The following is a 17,717-nucleotide window of genomic DNA, read 5'->3' as shown; positions in this document are numbered from 1 at the left end:
ATACCATCTTGAAGCTGTAAGGGATCTTAACAAATTGGTAATCCGCCACTCTCAGAGAAAACACCAGCCCAGAAAAGTAGTTTCTTATACATTATTACTATTAGGGAGAGAAACAGGACTAAATTCTGGTTTTTCACTCAGGTTGCATGATAATTTATTCTCCACCTTCTCTGAGGAGATATGAAGAGGAAGCATGGAAAAAGCGTGAACAAAAATGCTTCTAGATCCTTTATGTTATTTAAAGTATTTCTTCTTATTTAAAGAAAGGACATTAATTTTCACCATGGGGCATACATTTCCTCCCTTCAGTATTATATTTATTTAGAAAACTGAGAAACAAATCTTGTTTTATAGAAAATAAGTAAATGACTACAATAGAAGTAATTTTGTTGATTTTCTAGTTAATTGCCCAGGGTCTCCACAGCTCAGGTATCAGAGGATTCCAATGTAAAAATGTTTTTTAGATGTCTAAATATTTTATAGATACTTCACACCTAATATCATTTCCAGAAAAGCATATTATAAATGTGTAGGTAGTTTGAAAATAGGTTTCTACTTGGAAAATTGGAAGCCAGGGGTGGTCCTCTAACCACTTACATGAGCTTGCCTGTAGTTGCAGCGTCCTGAAAGCCTCTCAGTATTGTGTAATTCTATGTACTGCAAGTGCTATTCTCAGATCTCCTATTACGTTGAGGTCCTCTATAATATAACGACGTATGTACAGTCCATCAAGATGTCCTAAGAAGACGAAAGAAGATTTTAGAATGCAAAAACAGTTTGGTGACCATGGAAAGAATATATACACATGGAATAAGAAGAACGCCTCAGAATTATGTGATTAAATCCATCTGGAAACACTGACAGTCTTCTAACCTTTTGTTCCCCTGAGAGTTAGCTTTAAGTGGCATATGATTACGTGCACATGTATTTAAGTTGTATCTAAAATTCAGACTAACAAATGTTGAATTTGATAGAACGAGCGCACTGTATCAGGGTCCCAGGATGGAACAATTCCATTCAGGCGGTTTGACTGAAGACTAAAAAGGGACCACTTTCAGATGGGTGGTCAGGGACAAGGGAACCAAAAACGGAGATGGAGGTCACGGACTTTAACCAAACTGGGACGCTGTTACCTGCCCCCCACCGCACCCCACAACCTGAAGGGGGAAGGGGAGGAAAGGGAGTCACTGATCTTGGTGCGGCATGGATGAAGAAGCCACAGTCATGCGGGGTGCAGACGTGGTCCCAAACCATGGATCCGGAGTGAGCGAGGCCAACAAGGTTAAAGGCAGAAAATAGCACAATTTACCACCAAATGCCGACCTTTCTCTCCCCAAACTTTGATCTCCTGTCCGTGCCGTCCTTTGGCCAACCCCAGTTGGAAATCAGATACCGCCCAGAAAGCTCCACTGCCCGGGTCACACAGCAAGGCAGTAAGAAGGTGGAGGAAACAGATCCGAAAGACTGAAGAGTGAATGGCCACCACAACCGCAGATATTACAAGGCAGAGGCGTGGCACGAGGTCGCCGCTGCTGCTGCTGCTGCTGCTGGCAGGCACCGCCTGGGTCGGCCTTACTTCCGCCCGGGCGGAGCTGCCACCGGCTCTTGCCCAGGAACCAGCTGTCGCGGTTGGGGCGCACAGCCTACACCCGACCTCTTGAATCCCTGCCCGGGTAAGAGCTGCCCGAGAGCTTTCACTGGAGCCACGTGAAACGGCTGCGTCTCCGGGAACCAGCACGTCCCCCGGTGGGGGCCCCGCAGCAGCCCACCTCAGCGGACGGAACCCGACGTGCATAGGGGACACCTCCACCCTGCCTCCTGTGCAGAGCGCAAGCCCGGGCGGCAGTGGCCTGGAGGCGTGGGAGCGCGCCCACCACTGCGGCATCCCCGGTGAGACCCGCAGCCACCACTGGGCCTAGGACCAGTTCAGCCAGTGCGAGCTGTGCGCAGAGGTCGGCGCGCCACGCCGCTCAGAAACACACCCTCTGGAGAGGGGGTGGGTGGCCGGGGCGCACTCTCCAGGAGGGAGAAGATGGGGGCAATCTGCACAAACGGCCCCATTAGTTGTGATATAATGGCCACAGAAAAGGTGGATAAAGACACTGGCAGCGTCTAGACTGAGTACAAGGAGGGTCCTTCATAAGCCGTGTTGTCTCTGCAGCTGGGTGGGGTGTCAGCAATGGGACCGAGCACTGGATCGTCCGGAATCCATGGGGTGAAGGAGGCTGGAGGGAGACCGCGCTGGTAGGTGCTTTATGAGCATCTATAAAAGTGGGAGCGTCACGTGTTACATCCTGGCCATCCAGAAAGCAGTGCACATTTGGGAACCCCGATGTTTAAGGTGGATGTCTCTAGAAAAGCAGTTTTTAAAAAACATATTAGGCACCCTAACCAGAGGGCTCCTATCAGTACAGGCACCAGGTTGGTAGTGCTGTGGTTTGAAGGAACTGCGGTGATAGTCAAAGTATTTGATGGCTGGTAAGAGCACAGAATACCTAGAAGGGGTGCCTGCCAGCGTGGGGACCAGCTTGGTACTGGCTGGCAAAGCTGGAATGACTTAACTCCCTGCACAGGAAAGTTTCCCTTTCACAGTGATTACACTGAAACCACCTGGCAAATGTGGGGTCTGTAAGTGACAGCGCATTGTGTGACCTCAGTTTTCTTCAATAGACAGATACTTTTTTGGTTTTTTTGTTTTTTTGTTTGTTTTTTGGCAATCATGGCCTATGGTGTAGTATTTTAGAAATTAACGAGTTTAGATTCATCACCTTGGAATCAATGGGAGGGGACAGCAATTTCAAATGCCTGAGTGATGAACAACATATGACTTCAAATAAGAATTCCACAACAACAACAAAGGAATCAGTAGCTCTTTTCTCTGGTCCAGGCTGAGAGAAACTTGAGTGAAAGCATGTTTAACTAACGCAGGAGGAGGGAAGCGAAGGACTAATGTTACCACTACTGACTTAATACAGCATGATAATCTGCGTGTGGGCTAATAGCTTTGGTGTGCTCTTCATTACCTGGAAGTGTATGGGAGAGGTTAAGTGAAGAAAGCCTTGTTAATAACAAGAAACTGAAAGACCTGCTCATGGGAAGAAAGCAAGGTCTGGTACAAGACCACTGGACTGAGAGGCAGGACGCCCTGCTCTGTCTCTAGAGGGTTTGTGTGAGCGGGATACTCAGTCCTCTGGAAATTGGCTAACAGGGTGTGAGATGAAGAGGCTGGACTCCAAAAGCCTCTGGTTTTAAAATGTTATGTGTTTTTTTTTTAAATTAGTCTCCCTCAAAATGTTGACTTACTTCATTACTAGAAGTAAATTTCTCAGAACATTGAAGTGATATCAGTTTAGTTTTGTTTTCATTGGCACCAAACTCTGTGGCCATGCTAGATTTTTTCTTTACTTTTCCTAGTGTTATCATCAATTTCTGAATTTTTCCTCTGTCACTTTCCAGCTGGAGCACTGCAGCAATCTGTTTCATTCTGAACAACCCCTCCTGCTTATGCTGAGTTGTTATAAAGAAAGAAAAATGGTTAGTGGACTTTTCCTTGTATAGGATTTGCTGTTCACAGAGCAAACAAGTAGAGATTAACTAAAATACCCATATTTTTATTTAAATCTAATAAACTTTATTGAAGCTCACACTATTGTGAACAAAAATTACATCATATGCTGGGGATGAAAAGAAGAGAGACATTGAACCTGTCCTTAAAGGGCCCATAGTTTAGAGTTTAGCTGTTGAAAATAAAAAATGGCAATGCATATTTCTTTTATAAAAATTTTAATTTTGTTGCAAGATGATTTTGAAAGTCAAAACCATGCCTCTCATAAAAAGTATAAAATAAACATATTACAGGTTTTATTTCACTTGCTAATTAATTGGGGAACAGGAAAGTATGAAAAGAGCAAATATATAGGCAATCAGGAATGCTGAACTGATTTTTTTTTAATAGGTGCAAAAACTGGCTTCTTGGAAGGTGCAATCATTTCATCTTCTCTAAACACAATTCCTTTGACTCTCTATGGACAAGAACCATTTGTATTACTATCAGTTTTCTACAATTTGAAGTGTTGTAAAATAGCTCAAAGACTGAAAGGCGTAGGTCACTATAGAATCGGGTAACTCCAAGATGTGCCGAATACCATAGGATGCCCAGTAATCCTTTTATTTTTGTCATTTCAATGCCAATCACAATTTAATTAGAAATCAGAAAATGGATTAATGATACATTGTACATTCAAAATAAATTCCTTTGTTAAACTATTTGTCCTTTCTTGTTTTGGCTTTCAGACCATAGACCTTTTTACTTGGTTATGTTTTGATTGGAAGAATTTCCTTACTAAAATCCCTGATTGTTCTAGCTCACTCTCAGATCTCCTTCCCTAAACTTCTACTGAATTTTAGTCTGCTACCGAATTCAGCCTTTAATTATTTTATGCTCATTTCCTGTGCTTTAATGTTATGTCTTTGACTTATAGGGGCCATAATCTGGCAGGGCCAGAATTCTGTGTTATGGGAGTGTTTTAGTTTGTAAGCTGCCAGAATGCATACTCTAGAAACGGAACACCTCTTCAAAAGGGGACTTTATTAAATTGCAAGTTCATAGTTCTAAGGCCATGAAAGTGTCCAAACTAAGGTATCCAGGGAAAGATACCGTGATTCAAGAAAGGCAGATGGGTCCAGAACAGCTCTGTCAGCTTGAAAGGGCCATAGCGATGTCTGCTAGCTTTCTCTCCTGGTCTCTCATTTCATAAAGATTCCCTGGCGTGTCCTTCTGCATTTACAAAGGACTCTGGCTGGGTGGGCTCTCTCGGCTTTCTGCTTTTTCCAGATGGTTCCCTCTTAAAGGGCTCCAGCAAGCAACCCCAACTTGAATGGGTGGAGACACATCTCCATGGCAACCATCTAACCAAAAGTTACTGCCCACAAGTGGGTGGGTCAAATCTCCATGGAAACAATAAAAAAGATCCCACCCAGCAATTCTGAATGAGGATTAAAGAACGTGGCTTTTCTGGGCTACATAATAGCTTCACACTGGCACAGTGAATATGTCAGCACAATTTAAAAATTGAATTGGAACGTCTTTTGGAGGAACTCACCCTCTCTTCATTTTTCCACAAATGTCGCTGTGCCCTGTCATTAAACATCTGGACGTTTATACCTTATGCACCCTTCCTGGATCCTGAAGGCGTGTGACCTTGGTGCGTCCTTATGGATGCTGAAGGAAACAAGCTACTTGCTTTCAGGAGCCTTTTTCTATTGTACACGTATATCCGTTTTGCAGTCCCTGGTTCAGTTCTGTGTGTGTGGGTGTGTGTACATAGGGATTTATTCTTTTTATAAGTCAATCAGTAATTAACTCTTTTTTGGCTATGTGAAAAGTAATGGGAACATGAATTCACATTTGTGTATTCTAGAGCTTGCAAAGCAGTTCTGTATGGATGTTCTCATTAATCCTTATAATAATACTCATTTAATGAGGTTGGTATTGTCCCTATTTTCAGATGGGGAACCTGAGTTCCAGAGAAATTAAATGCTTTGCTAAAGCTCACAATGCTAATAAGTAACAGATCACCTGTTCCTCTTATATTAAATCATGCAAAGACATTCTAGTTAACGAAAGCTTCATGCATGTGCATTTGTTTCTAATGGAAAGGAAAATTACATTTTAAAAATGCTGCAGACATTTTAAGGGTCTATCACTATAGTCAGGACTATTATGATTAAGTGGATCTAATAAAAGTGCTTAAAGTAGTTGTTAATTTGTTCATTACTTTGTTGTTTAAATGTTCTTGGACTTTTCAGAGATGGTATTATATTTATGGTACCCAAACAAAAGCATAAAAGTAAAAATCATTTTTGTGTTTGGATCCACAAATCTGATGGGATTTGCACCCTCAGGTCCTACAGTCGGGATTAAATCACTATGAAAAAATCTAAGTTTCTTATTCATGTGTTAGCTTTACAGACTAAAGAAAGGAAGCTTTTGATTATATATAAAATCCAACTTCAGACCCCCTAGCTTTACTCTAAATTTCCCCGGAGTGAAATAATGTAAGAACTGCCATAACCTGGATGTGTATGTGACAAATGCTTTGTTGAGCCTTCAGCAAACAGTGTGTCATCGTCCTCACAGCTACGTTGAAACTTAATTTTACAGTCTTTATCTGGTTAGTAGACAGTTTGTAGAGCTAAGACAATGGTGACCAGATTACATATTTGGTAAATGGAAGAGCTAAGATTAACACTTAATGCTGTCAGGCCTCCCCCAAATCACTACTACACTCTCTGCCATACACCTTCAGGCAGAACACAGAACAATGATATAAGAATTATTTGATGGCACAAGAAAGGTTTATTCTAGTGAGATATGATTTAGAGAAAGAAAGTAAAGACAAGACAGTTGTATTCAAATATGTGAAGAAATTGACATTGAAATAAAGGATAATTAATCATTAAAATACTAGGTGTTGAATATGGTTTCAAAGTATATTAAGAGGTCCTGATCTGGGCACTCCATCTGAATCAGAGTTCTGGCATCAGAACCACTCGGGATCAATCTATAAATCCAAAGTCCCCTTTCAATTACATAATCTTATCTCTCAAAAAAAAAAGATGCTCAAATATAAATTGAACATTCTTCAATGGCTTAAAGCTTAATTTTCTCTCAAAAAATTATTTATCAATGTAAATAATGTTATTTGTCTAATTTATTTATCCTTGTAAGCTTCTCCTATGGAATCTTCTGAAGCTAGGTATGGGGAAGAGATACCAGTTCCAAGATACAGAGACAAGTTTTACAAAATGCTGAAAGTTTCAAAGAAGCAGGGAAGGGCACCCTCTCTGAGTTAAGAACAAAAGTGGAAACTCTGAAGATTTTTTTTCTCATCTCTTCACAGTTGAGCTCTGTTCTCAGTGCTTTTTCCATGATTTGGGAGGATTATTTTGTGGAGGAGGCTGAACTCAGAAGCAGACCTTGCTGGAGGGATTATCTATTGACTATAAAATTCTTGATCAGAATGCTTGGTCCTGAGTAGAAATATAAACTGCCCTCTATCTGCAGAAATCCAGACAATGGTCAATAGCTTCTTCTGAAATTTGGCAAGATTTCTCTGGCTTGTACAAATCAAAGCCATCTAATTTTGATCATGTCCCTATCTAGTCAACTCCTCTGGAATGACCAAAACTTTGTTTTAATTATTATGTTGAATCTGGCTAAAATTGTCTATTGATAAAATTTAATAGACAAGAAAAGTCAGTGACATTTAGTTAGAATCATGGTAAATCAGAGGGCTTAAATCTTGATCCTGGCAATTTCTGTCTGTAACCTGGCATTTTAATTCATATTCTACAAATTTCTGTTGGTTTGCTGATTTAATAGAGGTAATAACAGTCATAATTTCATTGAATAGTTTCAGTAATAAATAATGAATGTGCAACATTAGCCCAAATCTAGGTTCATGTTGAGTTTTAAATTAAAGACAATTAGTATTATTAAAATCCAAAATTTGTGTCATTTAAAAAGTCATGTTTTATGCCATAAGTACTTGGAATGTCAGGTAGGACATGAGATTTTGTTGGTTTGTCCAGAGTGATGCCCCGATGAATCCCAGAGTGATTCGATCAGTGAGTGGAAAAGAATTGGCAAAGCCCCCTTTGGGGAATGGTGAGAATGGGGAGAAATTCAACTTCCCCAGGTTGAATTCTTGATATTCTCACAAGCAGTGGGGACAACCAAAGCTACAGGCTGAGCCCCCAGTCTTGGGATTTGTTCATATGAAACTTAACCCCACAAAGGATAGGTCAGGCCTACTTAAAATTTAGGCCTGGGCTGAGGCCCCCGGACCCTGCCCGCACAGGGCTTCTAGTCCAGTGAGGTCAGTCCAGACTGGAATCCCCACAGCGGTCGGGCCAGGATGGGGAAGCCAGAAGACGGGTCGGGCCGAGATGAGGGTGATGTAAATGTGTGTGTCATTTAAGCTCTTTGGCCATCGGTTGTCCTAAACTGGAATACACACTTCCAGACTGATCATCTCATCCCATGAAAAGCCATACCCTAGAGGCAGTGAGCACAAGAAGTGACCACAAGAAGCTTCAACAAGCCATCCCTGAGAAATATTAGAAACTTAGTTAATTATCATGATGAATATTAAAAATGAGTTTTCATTCCTGTATTTAAAAAAAAAAATATTTAGGCCTAAGAGTCACCCCCAAAAGAGCCTCTTTTGTTGCTCAGATGTGGCCTCTTTCTCCAGCCAGCATGACGAGCAGTCTCACCACCCTCCCCCTCTCTACTTGGGACATGCCAGGGGTGTGGACCTTCCTGGCAGCATGGGACAGAGATCCTGGAATGAGCTGAAACTCAGCATCCAGGGATTGAGAAAAACCCTAGAATGAGCTGAGAATTAACATCAAAGGATTGAGAGAACCTTCTCAACCAAAAGGGGGAAGAGTGAAATGAGACAGTGTCAATGGCTGAGAGATTCCAAACAGAGTGGAGAGGTTATCCTGGAGGTTATTCTCACGCATTAAGTAGATATTACCTTGTTATTCAAGATGTAGTGGAGAGGCTGAAGGGAACTGCCTGAAAATGTAGAGCTGTGTTCCAGTAGCCATGTTTCTTGATGATAAGTGAATAATGACATAGCTTTCACAATGTGACTGTGTGATTGTGAAAACCTTGTGTCTGATGCTCCTTTTACCATATCAACAGATGAGTAGAACATATGAAATAAAAATAAATAATAGGGGGAACAAATGTTAAAATAAATTTAGTTTGAAATGCTACTGATAAATGAAAGCGAGGGATAAGGGGTATGGTATGTATAATCTTTTTTTTTCTGTTATCATTTTATTTCTTTTTCTGTTATCTTTTTGTTTCTTTTTCTAAATCGATGCAAATGTTCTAAGAAATGATGAATATGCAACTACGTGATATATTGAGAATTACTGATTATATATGTAGAATGGAATGATACGTTAATGTTTTTGTTTGTTAATTTTTTTTAATTAATAAGAAGACTCATGCTTTAGTAAGTGGAACTTTTTTAATAATAAAAAGGTAGTTTTTAATATTTAATTGGAGGAAAACCTTCTAAAGTATATTTGAAATAATTGAAGTATTATAATGAATGAAATGATTTTTTGGATGATAAAAGATATATCAATTCTAGTTACAATAAAGATAACTTTAACAAATATTAAGAACTCATGCATTGTGCTCATTATTATATGTTTGTCTTTGATTATAATGTTGTAGAAAATATGTTCTCATCTATCTCATGGCTAATGGTGAAAAAAACCACATGAACAATCAACTATTGTGTTGAAATCACAGGCATATTAAAGTAGGCAATAATATTTTAATACAGAAACATAGTTATTTGGTTTTGGATAGGGTAGTGGCAAGACTAATCAAAAGTATGGATGTAGTCTTGTCCATGAAAATTAAGCAGTTCTCAAGTGGTATGAAAGGAAAATAGATAACAAGTAACATCACTGACTTGCAAATATAATGTGACACAAAGCACATCATGTGGGTGGGAAATGGGAAGTAGTTTGGCTAGAAGACTAGGACAGTTTGTGCGCATAGAAGAAGTACTGTGCTATTTGAGGTATAATGATAAGGAACTTTTTCAGATCATTATATTTAGGAGTTATTTTGTGCTTCTAGAATAATTGTAAGTTTTGGAAAGATGAAATAGTATGTTGTATGCTGCAAATTTAGAAAGACAGCCCTAAAGGCAACATGGATTCAAAGGGAAATATTTTAGTTCATGTTGTGCTAAAATTGTTTACATGCACCAATTGGTTTCTAGAAAATTTAATTAATTAATAATTAAAGATTTAAATTAGGATTTATTAATAACAAGAACAAAATAAAAGTTATATAAAAGACAAAACTATATAAAGTGAGAATTTATATGTTAATTTCAGATATTTGGCAGCATTCAGGCATGTTGTGAAATGAACATTGGAAACCCTTTCATGGAGGCAGTGAATTAAAGTTAGATGATCTTAACTGACTCTAGCAGAATATTTAATAGCAGTTCATATTGGCGTTCTATTTATGTGTCATTCACTGAGCTACTTTGTTTAATCCTGAGAACATGGTTAATGAGGAATTAATAATATTATTGTCTATATTTTACATATAGGAACTTGAAGCTGGACATATTTAATACATTTTTTCATTGTCACACAATCAGACATTGGTGACACTGGGATCTGAATCTAGGGAGTCTAATGACAAACTCAATCACAGTATTATACTGCTGTCAATTCTTAGACCCCAGTTTATTCTTCTACATCGTTAACCAAGTCATCATCATTATTATTATCCTTATTATCATCATCTCTGTTTCACAATATCTTCATATCAATTTCTAGCATGAAAAATATAGACATGTGTAAGGCAGCGTACTAGGAACTCACTAAAGCAGCCACTGTGTTCTATAGGAACAAGAAGGTAAAATTTACTAGATGCTTTCACATTCTGGAATGAGAAAACATTTCTGCCAGAAAATTTCATTCTAGGCAACTTTACTTTAGGCATCAAACCAGAGATGATTCTATTTCAATCAGTGTTCAACTTCACATCTGAAGTACTGAAAGAGAGGTGAAAGTGGCTATGTCCCAATTTTCTGCAGTTTTGGAGGGATCAATGAGACTGGGAGGAAGAGAAAAGAGAAAAAAATCTGGGAATTGGAGTGCAGTAGAGAAAGCTTTTTTCTTTTTTGGTGGTGTAGATTAGGAGAGTGAGTCTTGGCCCTACTTGTGGTAAGATGATGATCCTCTTTATTCTGAGACTGTCCTGTTTTTCCACTGTAAGTCCCATGTCCTAGGAAACTCCTTGTGATGATTTGAATCTGCATGTAATCTAGAAAAAATCTTCTTAAATGTAATCCATTTCTGTGGTTGTGAACCCATTATAAGTAGGACCTTTTGATGATGCTTCTTCAGTTAAAGTATGGACTGCTTCAATCAGGATGGGTCTTAATCCTGTTACTAGAGCCCTTTATAAGAGGAAGGAAATTCAGACAAGGAGTGAAAGTCACAGAGGGTGAAGTAAGATGCTAAACAGCAATGGGACATGAAAGAGAAGGAGAGATCAAGAGATGCCACCATGTGCCTTGCCATGTAGCGAAGTAAGAACCAAGGATTGCCAACAACCAGCCCCAGAATGCTACAGTCTTCAGGGAGAAAGCATTGTCCTGATAAAGGCTTGACTTTGACCTCTTTCCTAACCACAAAACCATGTGTGAATAAAGTCCCATTATTTAACTAGACACATTCTGCAGTATTTTCTTCAAAATCCCCAGAACTAAAACACCCCTCAATCTTGGGTGAATTGGAATGGTTGGTTACTTTAAGATACTGCAAGCCACTATGATACCTGTTATTAAGAATACTAGTATGAACTAAAACACACATTACTCCCTAAATTTGTGATGAGATAATTATTTGAATTCAACCTGGAAATCATAAGTCTTATTATGAGGGTCTATCACAGATTCTCATATATGGTATGCAGAATGTGTACATTGAATGGGTAACTGAAATCTTTAGAGAAGCATTTGAAATAGCTTAGAGCATCCTGATGCAATGAGAAGTTTCTAAAGCTCATTTTGCTAATTCAATCCTTAGACTAATTGAGGAAATGACATGTTTTTAAACAATGAGCATATTTTATAGGAAAGAAATACTTTTAACAAGACAAACACGCAATAGTAATGTCTCATCATATACTACTCTTGTTTTAAGTTAATTGGAATACAACTATTGGTAGACATGTGATTTTAATAGGTAATTGTGTGGGTTTGAATCTGTTGTGGGCCCCAGAAAAGCCATGTCCTTTGATCCTCACTCAGTATTGATGCATTGGTGCTTTTTGATTGTTCCCATGGAGATGTGATTTACCCAGTTCTGGGTGATAACTTTTTACTAGATGGGTTTCATGGAGATGCATCTCTGCCCATTCAAGGTGGGGTTGCTCATTGGAGCCCTTGAAGAGGGAACCATTTTGGAAAAAGCTACAGAGCTCACACAGCTAGAGACCTTTGGAGATGAAGGAGGAAAATGTCCTTGTGGGAGCTTCTTGAAACAAAAGTTGGAAGAGAAAGTGAGCAGACATTGCCATGTTTGCCACATGCCCTTCCAGTTAGGAGAAAGACCTTGAATGTCATCGGCCTTCTTATCATTCCCTGGGTGCCTTAGATTGGACATTTCTATAGCCTTGATTTAATTTGGACATTTTCATGGCCTTAGAACATATGAAGTTGCAACTTAATAAATTCTCCTTTTTAAAAGTCATTCCATTTCTGATATATTGCATTCCACACATTGTAAACTAGAACACATTTTGTACCAGAGAAATGGGGTGCTGGTTTGCAAATACCAATGTGTTAGAATGGCTTTTTAAATGGATAAAGGGAAGATTCTGTAGGAGTGGTGAGGAGCTTGATAGAGAAAGCCTAGAATGCTTTGAAGAGAATTTTGGTAGAAGTATGGACTCTATAGAAACCTCTGATGAGGTGCTGGACATAAATGAGGCATGTGTTATTGCAAACTAGAAGGAAAGTGGTCTTTCTTTTAAAATGGCAGATAACCTGGAAAAATGGACTGCTGGCTCTGGCTGGAAGACAGATTTTAAAAGCTATGAACTTGGATATTTAGCAGAAGAGATTTCCAAATTAAGTGTGTAAAGTGCAGCCTGATTTCTCCTTGTAGCTTATAGTGAAATGAGACAGGAAAGAGACAAGCTAAGAACTGAACTCTTGGGTACAAATAAACCAGAAGTTGATGTTCTGGAAAATTCTGAGCTTCCAGGAAGGGAGACCCCCAGTGAATAGTGACCCAAATGAGGATTTAAACAAATGTTGAACCACTCAGCCATTCCAGAGAAAGCCATGATTGGAGATGCAGTTATCCAGGAAGGACTTGTGGAAACTCCTTCTGTATGATGGGCATGATCCATGCTTACTGCATGGAAGGCCAACTAGAGTGTTCTGGGATCTGCATAAATGGAACCAGTGCCATCCTGAACTAAAGACTCAGGAGAGGGACAAAGTGAATATCTTCAGAGACAGAACCATGGAGGCAAAGGTCTGGGATCAGGAGACCTTGGGCCAGGAGGACTCTATTTGGAAATAAATCTATATTTGAATTTTAGATTCACTTTTTTCTATGAGAAGTATTTGCATAAGAATATTAAAGAAAAATTATGGATATCTGGGGTTTTTATACAGAGCTATAACTTTAGTTCTCAACTTATTTAAGGCAAAGATATCAAGTTTTAAAATATTTAGTCAGATATAAAGTTTATGCATACAGCTTTCTATGATTACTCATTTTTTCTTTCATTTCATACACATTTGAAAAATAAAAAGAAAACAATTATAATGATGAGCCTGTTATGAATTTAACTGCAATCACCTGATGGATATTCTTTTGTCCAATGCATAAAAATGAACTAAAGAAGCCACACAACTCATACATCTCTACTTAGGTCATGATTTCAATGTAACCATGAAAATTAGAAAGTTGCAATTATTCAAATTATTTCCCTTCTGAGGATTTTCATGTTCAAATGGTGATCTCTGCTAAATCACAAGAAAAACCTGAAAATAAAGGCAAGGCTACCTCCTAGCTTGTTCTCAACAGAGCTCTTTTATGCTTACTTAAGTATTGGCTCCTTCATTCTTAAGATCAATTGACAACATGTTTCCTGACCCAAGTGCAAGGGTCCCTGGTGAACAGCATTTCAGGCAGAATTGCTGATAATTACGTGAAATGGATCTCAGAGGAACAATTTAAATGACCCTGCACTGATTACATAATGATGATGTGAAATAAGTTGGCCTTTGCTTTAAAGAACAAAAAGTATTCCAGGTAATGCCTTTATAGAACAAGAAATCTGAATAATGAGAGATAAATTCCATAGCTAAAGTGGAATTTAAAGAATGGATTGACAGTATCATAGAAACAATTACAATGGCCTGTGGAATCTGCATGCCCCAAAAGAACTAAATGGGCAAAAAGGTGACTGGAAATTAAGTCAAAGTTTAGGGTTAAAGAAAAGATTGTAGTTCATTTATTTCTCTACAATGGGAAGGAAGATGTTGACAAATTGACTACGGGGAGATATTTATGTTTCCATTTAATGATTGTACAAAAACAATCTTTCTGAAATGAATTTAATCATTTGAAAATCAGGTCTGTCTTTGTTTGGGTAGTGTATGATTATGTATATGAATGCAACTTATCTGTGTGATGCACCCATGATCAAATAACATCTCTGTCCCTCTTTGTTAAATATCCTTACATTCTGAAATGTCCATTGTAATTCAAACATATATTTTAATGCTTACATATAGTTTTCATTTGCTTATTTGCTTATTTCAGAGAAAATGTACATGGGTGGATATTAAAAGTCTTCTTAAGCTCTCATGCAGTGGCCATCACATTACTTATTTTTATAATAAACATAGTATTCCAAAATATCAGTCAAATATACCAATCTGTCATCAGGAGAGCAAGAAATGGACAGTTCTGGAATCACAGGTAGCTTTAGTCACATGACCAAGGGAAAATTAAATGGTGCTTGATGTTGAGACAGTGGGCATAATGTGCCTTTCTTTGGGATTGTTTTTGGTAGCTGAGATCACCTACCTCCTTCTGTAATGAAACAAATTGTTGTCAATATATTGTTTTGAACAAATACATTAAAATTTTATATATGAGTTCAAGGTGCTATGACTGACTGGGCAGGGAATCGTAATACCTTAAATATGCATTTTGAAATGGTGGTGGGGGGATGCTTGGTGAAAAGAATTACTAAATTTTTGAGCTAGTTATTAAGTCTTTTAGCTCCACACCCAACCTCATATGCTGTGCTCTTGTATTCTGGACTGGATTGACTGGAATCCCACAAATAGGACCCTGTTAGAACCATGTTATCTCTGCCACTAGGGGACCCTGGTAGGAACTGCAAGGCTAGAAGAACTTTGAGGAAAATGTACCTTCCTGTTGCTCTCCCTAGTCCTTCTGCTCCAAGATCTATCAGTCCTGTAGCTTTAACTTTTGAGTTAAAATATCACACAATACTTTTGGTTTTGTGCCATTCTTCTTTTTTTCCCATGCAAGGATGTCCACAGCAGCATTATTGCAACAGCTCAAAATGGAAACAATCCATGTCCATCAACAGAATGGTTAAATTCTGTCATTTCAATCATAGTCATATAATTGAAAACAGTACAATTAAAATTAAAACAGTAACACATAACAAAGTGAAGCACACACATATGTTTGTGAACAAACAAGACAGACACATGAGCATTAGGTAGATGAACCTCCATATTCTCAATCAGTGTCTGATATGTTGGGGGGCATATGGCCTCCAAGGTTGCTAAACCTTTTGACCCTTCTGGACTCTGAGACCCAAGTCACTATGGTGCTGAGAATTGCATGCAAGTGTAGCTAAAAATATTAATGAGGTTTATTAATTCTCCATTTGGACTGTGGACAATGCTATTTGTGATGGGCCTTTTTGAACCCAGAGGCTGTAATTGATAACAGTGCTGAGCACATTCTAGGAATAGATGTTTTAAGTTCCCAGTAGAGCACAAACTATGATAAATTCTACAGAATAGTAGTTCCTATTTGAATACAACACTTCAATTATAAGGAGCAATGTAGGGGTGACCCAAGGACCTAATTAAATCTTCCCACTCTTCTTTTATTCTTTCTCAGGCCTACCTCTGGGAAACCTGGTTATTGGTATTTCCAAGTGGCAAAGACCCACCTGGGTGTGGGAGACTCTAATCTGGTGCTTCTTTTACTTACAGACTATGCTTGCTGATCTGGAAGGCTGTGGATATTAATAATAATGATCATGAGAATGAGATGACAATTCTCAAAGAGGGTCTGGCATGCTCCTATCTCAGGGGGTGGGATATAAATTTGGATAGTGCAGTGTGTAAAGGAAAAAGTCACTGAACCACATAATGGTGTGTGTGTCTGGCCAGAAGGTGTGGGTGAGACATGATGATGACCGGAAAAAGGGTGAAGCAGTTGCTGTGAAGCCTCATTACACTGTTCCTGTAGCAGCAGAAGGAAAGCAACAACCCCAGCTGGTGAGGCAGGAGCACGTTAGACCCTGTGAAGTCAGGGATGGTGGGAAGGACTACTAACCACTTGCATTCAATATCTCTGCAAGGATATGCCAGAAAGATAAATAGGAAGAGGATAAAGATGAGAAGATGTTGACTTATGAGCATTATACATTACACTTAAAAATACTATTATAAATTTCTTTAAAAATTATCATCCTTAACCATAAGAGCTAAGACACTCTCTAGTAAGGACTAGAAAAAACATTTACTGAAAAAAAAGAAAAGCAAATTGTCTTTAATTGTGATATAAATGTTAAGTCATGCAACTTTCTAATATGAAAATTTATTTGAAAATGTATATGCAAGAACAGTGCAAGCTGTTAAATAAACTATTTTTATTTCATATAAATGAAGAAGTTAAGTATTTTAATATAACAAAAAGCTATAGTTGGTGAGTTTAAGATCTACATTTTAAAGAATTCAATAATTTTAGCATAGCCAACCATTTCAAATGGCATTTGAATTTTACCATTTTGAAAAATAAAATGCACTATTATAATACCAACACCACATATCTTATGACTTTAAAGTTTTAGCTGAAACATGAGCTTCTACAGTAAAAGCAAGAATTCCCCTATATCTAATATAAATAAAATGCATTACTAATAAAGGAATGATGCTGACTTATGAGGATGTTGAATGCAGTGTAGATGTGAACCACAGTAAAGAATCCCTCTTAAGAAAGATCACAACTATGTCTCATGACAACATGTACAGTCATGACTCTATAAAGTTTAGTGCTCAGAGATTTAAAAAATTGCAAGGTGTACTGAGATAAACCTAAGTCTACCAGTACCAAAAATAAGTTTACGTACTAAATATATATAAAAGAACCTCTTTTTCTATTGTAAAATAGATTTCTACCTATTCAAAAGGGGTGGGGTGGAGCAGGAGTAGGGGGTGGTGGATACAAAATTTGGCAAGAGGTACATTTCTAGCAGTTGGAAGCCTGATATACACTGTGTCATGGTCAGGTACATGTGTCAACTTGGCCAAGTGGTGGTACCTGTTTGTCTGGTTGGGCAAGTGCTGGCCTGTCTGTTGCAATGAGAACATTTCATAGAATTAAATTATGACCACATCAACTGCATCCACAGCTGATTCCATTTGTAATCAGCCAAGGGGAGTCTCTTCTGCAATGAGAGATGCTTAATCTAATCACTGGAAGCCTTTTAAGGAGAATTCAGAAGAGACAGGCTCTCTTCCTATTTCAGCCGGCAAGCCTCTCCTGTGGAGTTCATCCAGACCCTCCATCAAAATTGTTGGCTTCACAGTCTGCCCTGCAGATTTTGGGCTGTGTCGTTCCATGGTTATGCATGACACTTTTATAAATTTTATATTTGTGAGTGTTCCCTGTTGACTTTGTTTCTCTAGAGAACCTTAACTAGTACAACTTGATACCAGGAGTGGTTCTTAAGAAACAGAATCTTAAAAATGGGTTTTTATGAATGGTTTTCTATTCTGACTGGACTCAAAGGCACTAAGGACTCTGATTCCCATAATCAGAATGACACTCCCAATGCATGGAGTGAGTTAGCAAAA

The 17,717-nt window shown here is 38.5% G+C and overlaps 1 protein-coding gene and 1 long non-coding RNA gene across 5 annotated transcripts in view; one reads left to right on the top strand and one right to left on the bottom strand.

Moving 5' to 3' along the window:
• Window positions 1-2,255, bottom strand: part of LOC143681114 (bifunctional glutamate/proline--tRNA ligase-like) — a 43,881-nt gene extending 41,626 nt beyond the window's left edge. The window contains exons 1-2 of one of the 4 annotated variants that reach the window (XM_077157881.1): window positions 1,310-2,255; window positions 598-738 (exon numbers count right to left, since the gene is read on the bottom strand). Coding sequence is in view for 1 of the 4 variants with exons in the window: in XM_077157882.1 (XP_077013997.1) it covers window positions 598-599 (2 nt within the window). In the remaining 3 variants the exon portion in view is untranslated. Of the gene's footprint in view, window positions 1-597 lie in introns of all 4 variants that reach the window. The other 3 variants (XM_077157880.1, XM_077157879.1, XM_077157882.1) reach the window with 3 other exon arrangements.
• Window positions 1,939-17,717, top strand: part of LOC143681121 (uncharacterized) — a 163,088-nt gene continuing 147,309 nt past the window's right edge. Inside the window, exon 1 of the long non-coding RNA XR_013174375.1 lies at window positions 1,939-2,244. This is a non-coding gene — a long non-coding RNA (uncharacterized LOC143681121). The remainder of the gene's footprint in view (window positions 2,245-17,717) is intronic.

The sequence above is a fragment of the Tamandua tetradactyla genome, chromosome 4 (assembly GCF_023851605.1).
Source record: "Tamandua tetradactyla isolate mTamTet1 chromosome 4, mTamTet1.pri, whole genome shotgun sequence".
Classification (NCBI taxonomy): domain Eukaryota; kingdom Metazoa; phylum Chordata; class Mammalia; order Pilosa; family Myrmecophagidae; genus Tamandua; species Tamandua tetradactyla.
The sequence above is the reverse complement of the archived record's forward strand: the minus strand, read 5'-3'. Positions and strand labels throughout refer to the sequence as shown.